The sequence below is a fragment of the Mus pahari genome, chromosome 3, assembly GCF_900095145.1.
Source record: "Mus pahari chromosome 3, PAHARI_EIJ_v1.1, whole genome shotgun sequence".
Taxonomy (NCBI): domain Eukaryota; kingdom Metazoa; phylum Chordata; class Mammalia; order Rodentia; family Muridae; genus Mus; species Mus pahari.
In genome coordinates, this window is record NC_034592.1 from 149,181,229 (window position 1) to 149,185,305 (window position 4,077).

General features: G+C 45.2%; 1 protein-coding gene across 2 annotated transcripts in view; it reads left to right on the forward strand.

Moving 5' to 3' along the window:
* Window positions 1-4,077, forward strand: part of Arfgef2 (ADP ribosylation factor guanine nucleotide exchange factor 2) — an 87,729-nt gene extending 83,652 nt beyond the window's left edge. For both annotated transcript variants that reach the window (XM_029535971.1, XM_021193209.2), the window contains one exon: window positions 628-4,077. In XM_029535971.1, the coding sequence (XP_029391831.1) occupies window positions 628-804 (177 nt within the window). In that variant the 3' untranslated portion in view covers window positions 805-4,077. The remainder of the gene's footprint in view (window positions 1-627) is intronic.

Consider the following 4,077-nt stretch of genomic DNA (forward strand, 5'->3'; position numbering starts at 1 on the left):
ATAGTGTACTTACATATAATAAATAAATATTTAGAAAAGGGGGGCCTGGCAGTGGTGGCACATGCCTTTAATCCCAGCACTTGGGAGGCAGAGGCAGGGGGATTTCTGAGTTCGAGGCCAGCCTGGTCTAGGTCTACAGAGTGAGTTCCAGGACAGCCAGGGCTACACAGAGAAACCCTGTCTCGAAATTCAATATCATTAAAATGGGAGGTGGTTTGTGGTGTTTTGTGTCCGGGCTCATATAGCCTAGGACAGCCTAGGTCATACTGTGACCTGAAGAATACCTGGTCCTTTTGCTTCCACCTCTCAGCACTGTAAAATGTATTTATTTTACTTTATTTAGGCTTGTGAGTGAACGCAAGGCTTCCTATGTGCTAAGCAAGTGCTCTCCCATCTGAGCTACACTGTTTTCATGAGTCTTCTGTGTAGCCCTGCCTGGCCAGGAACTTGCAGTCTTCCCATTTTAGTCATATACCACACCACCCAGCTAGAATAAGTTTCCATAGCAAGAGAGCGCAGCAGCGGTGCTTCAGGGTGCCGTGACTGAGGCTGAGATGGACACATCTGGAAAACAGGTGCAGAGAGGAAGGTGTTCCTTGGCTAACTTGGTCTCTGCTTCCTCCCAAGTTCAAAGCCCACGCGTCAGCGTACTACCCCTACCTGTGTGAGATTGTGCAGTTTGACCTGATCCCTGAGCTCCGAGCAGTCCTGCGGAAGTTCTTCCTGCGGATAGGCCTGGTGTATAAGATATGGATTCCAGAAGAGCCGTCGCAAGTGCCAGCAGCACTGTCATCGACCTGGTAGCACTGGCTGCATGGCCACTGCCGTGGTTCTGTAGAATATCCTCCATGCCGTCCCAGCTGGCAGATGAGGAGCTGCCCACCTTGCTGGGGTTTGGACCTGGAGGGCAGTGGCATGAACCCTGGTCAGCACAGTCCCCAGCGGAGGCTCATGGTGTCTCATTAAACCATCACATCCAGGTAACTCGGTGGGCGGGGAGTCTGTTCCATCTGTCATTGCATTCTGCTGACTGACCGGTTAGACCTGTCCTTGTGAATGCCACCTTTTCCTCTAAGACTGGCCATAAATGTTTTGTGGGAAGAAGTCGCTCTCCTGGGAAGCAATGAGCATTGCTGTATAGGTTCCTGTTTATTAGAGAGTATGTTAATAAAAGTCCTTGTAATAGCTCACAGCCACCTAAGTGCGCTCGGTGTTTTGTTGTTTGACTGTTAGAGAAGTTGAAATGTTTGTGTCAGTTTTGGGTCAGCCTAGATAAAGATGGGAAAGAGGGAGTGTTCCTTATGTCTTGTTTTGTAATTGAGTGGTTTCTAAAATATTTTACAAAGATATATTATTTAAAATTTGATTAAAGGCAGAGTTTAGTAGACTTAAGAGCTTGCAAGGTTTAAAGAAAATGTAGTGCCTCGTGGCTCCCTGGTTTAGTAACTTGGAGAGACAAAGTCTGTAGGAAAAAAAATAATCTAAAAAAAGGTGTTAGCCTTCCTTGAAGTATTTGTGGGTGAATGTTCCATTAAATTTTCCAGAATGCATTGCACATCTTTTTCTGAAATCTAGACTATGAAAAAAGTGATAAAAATGAAGTAACTGACCCAGAGTTGGTTTATCTTTGAGTAAACCTTTTTTAGTTTTTACCTCAGCAGAGTGTTAGTAAGGCTGCTTTGCAGTCCCTGCTAAAGGGATCACCAGAGGGAGGGACAGTTTGTGCTCCCCTCTCAGCATGCATCATGAGTGGGACTGGAGCCCCTGCAGGACTAGCACAGCTGGGCTGTGACAGTGGCAGAGGTGGCACCTAGAGCTTCTGTTAACTTGAGCAGGGAGCTGGATTCTTTGGCAAGATTAGCTTCTGGGATCCTTATGTTGGTAATGGTGGTGTGTCCAGAACCACAGTAGAGTGAAAACTGAGCGCTCCTAACACCCACAGCAGCCATAGAAGTTTAATGGATTCAGAGCCCATGAGAAAAAGAACACAGGCTTCCTTGTTTCTCCTCCCAGCCGCTCACCTGGAGCGCCACTGAGAGGCGGAACTGTGTCATGAAGCATGTTGGAAGCAGACTTCTGCCTACATCGAGTCCTACGAATTGGGGTTGTATTGATGTCAACTCTGGTGCCTTAGAAGTCAGTCATCCTTGGGAATGTGTCTGTGAGACTGGACCCTTTTTTCTTTCTAGAGAGGGATTCCTGGTGCTTTTGCTATTTTCTCTGTTGTTTTTGACAGCCTTGGCACATGCTCAGTTTGGCCAGCAGAACTTGTATTTATGCTTTTTTTTTCCCCAAAAGTATTTTAATTTCTCTACCAATGGGGGAAAATAAAGCAGGCTGAGGTTATTGTTGCTAATACAACTCAGCCGCGCAGGCTGTGTACCTCGAAGGGAGGGCCTGTGGGACAATGGAGTGGAGAATGTGAGCACATTTGACAGACACATCCTGGGGTCCAGTGCATCTTTTCATGGCACTGCTGAGACGTCCCTGGTGTTGCCGCTCAGCAGGACCTCAGCTGTAGGTGGTTCCTGCAGTTTTTGTTCCACGCATGTAATCAGGGAACACGCATGCACGTTCAGTGGGTGCACCCCGCCTAAGCTGTGTCCCTGACTGGTGGCTTTCCCTCCCCTGTCATGTGACATTCCACTCACTCATCTACACTAGCCCAGTGCTCCCATTGTCCCCTGCCTCCTCTGTAATTTTTGCCCCTTGCAGAGTAGGGGATGTGTGTCAGTGCATTTTCTCCTTGCTGAGATTCTCAGCTCCAATTTCTTTATAATTTTGTTCTGTAAAAGATGAACTTTTTCGAGTGATGCATTCAAACTGTCTAGCAATAGATCTTTTAAAACGATGTAAAACCATTCAGGGTAATTTTTCTTGTCAGTGGCCAGTGGCATCCCTGACCTCCAGAAAGAAGCCATGCTGTATAAACTTGTGGTGAGCAAGTCTGTTCATGGCAAATGTGGCTCCAGCCCACCAGACACCAGCGCAAAGTGGGGGTGGCTGTGTATCCTCACATGGGGCCTGCCCCGCTGTAGCACAGGAGCAATGGTGTAACGTCTTCCAAGGCCTTACTTCTTTTTCAGAATGCTTTAAGTGTTGGCTGTATGTGCTGGGTTCTCTAAAGAAGTTTCTCTTCCCAAGTTGCTGTTCCAAGCAGTTTTGTTCGTGTCTGTTAAGGAAATCACCAACTTTGGCATCTGACCAACAGTGAGTGGGAGACGTGATTTCCAGTGTGCATCTTCAGAGTCAAACACACCCTCCCTCGTGTACAACCAAAGAACAGGCATTATAAATTGTATAGTAATATCTAGAAACACCACTTTCCTCCAACCTGTGACTTTTGTACAAAATTCAGAGAATCTGTAAAGAACCCCCCCCCCCTCAAAAAAGCCTAAACACTTATTGTTGTTCTTTTGTGATTATGGCTGTATATTTAGTTGTCTTTCTAGTTATGAAAAGAACGTTGACACACATAGGCATGGCCGCCCCCACTCAGGTGTTTGTTATTACAATGCTAATGGATCCTGAGTGCAGTAGGCACTGGGTCCTCCTGCACTCTGTTTCACTGTTTGTGGTAAGGTAGCCACAACTGGAGCTCCTGTGTAACCTGGGGCGCTGTGCTAACAGGAGCTTTGGGGTTTGGGAAGCAGACACTCCAAAGCCGAGCACTGGAAAGGATGAATCCCTCTGGAAACCTTACTCTCAGAAAGTGACACTCTTCAAACGTGTGGCTTTTCTCAGTGTTCTAATTTTTTTTTTAAATTTTATCTTGCGTATTTGCATCAAACATCTTTATGTGCAAAATGTATGGTTTTGCTCTTTAAAAATGTCTCAGAGTTAGTTACCAGCTTCTTTGATTTCATCTATACACAATGATTAAGTGCATTTAATATTGGTAATTTAATGAAAAGCATTCCTTGCCCAATGGATGTAAACATTTTTGAAAGAATAAAGCAGAATTATATAATATGAAATGCTATGTAAAGTTTTCTATGTAAAAAATATTATGTATAATACTGTTAAATACCCCATGCTTTGATCAGGTGGAAAATCAATAAAGTTTTAAAAAGTAAA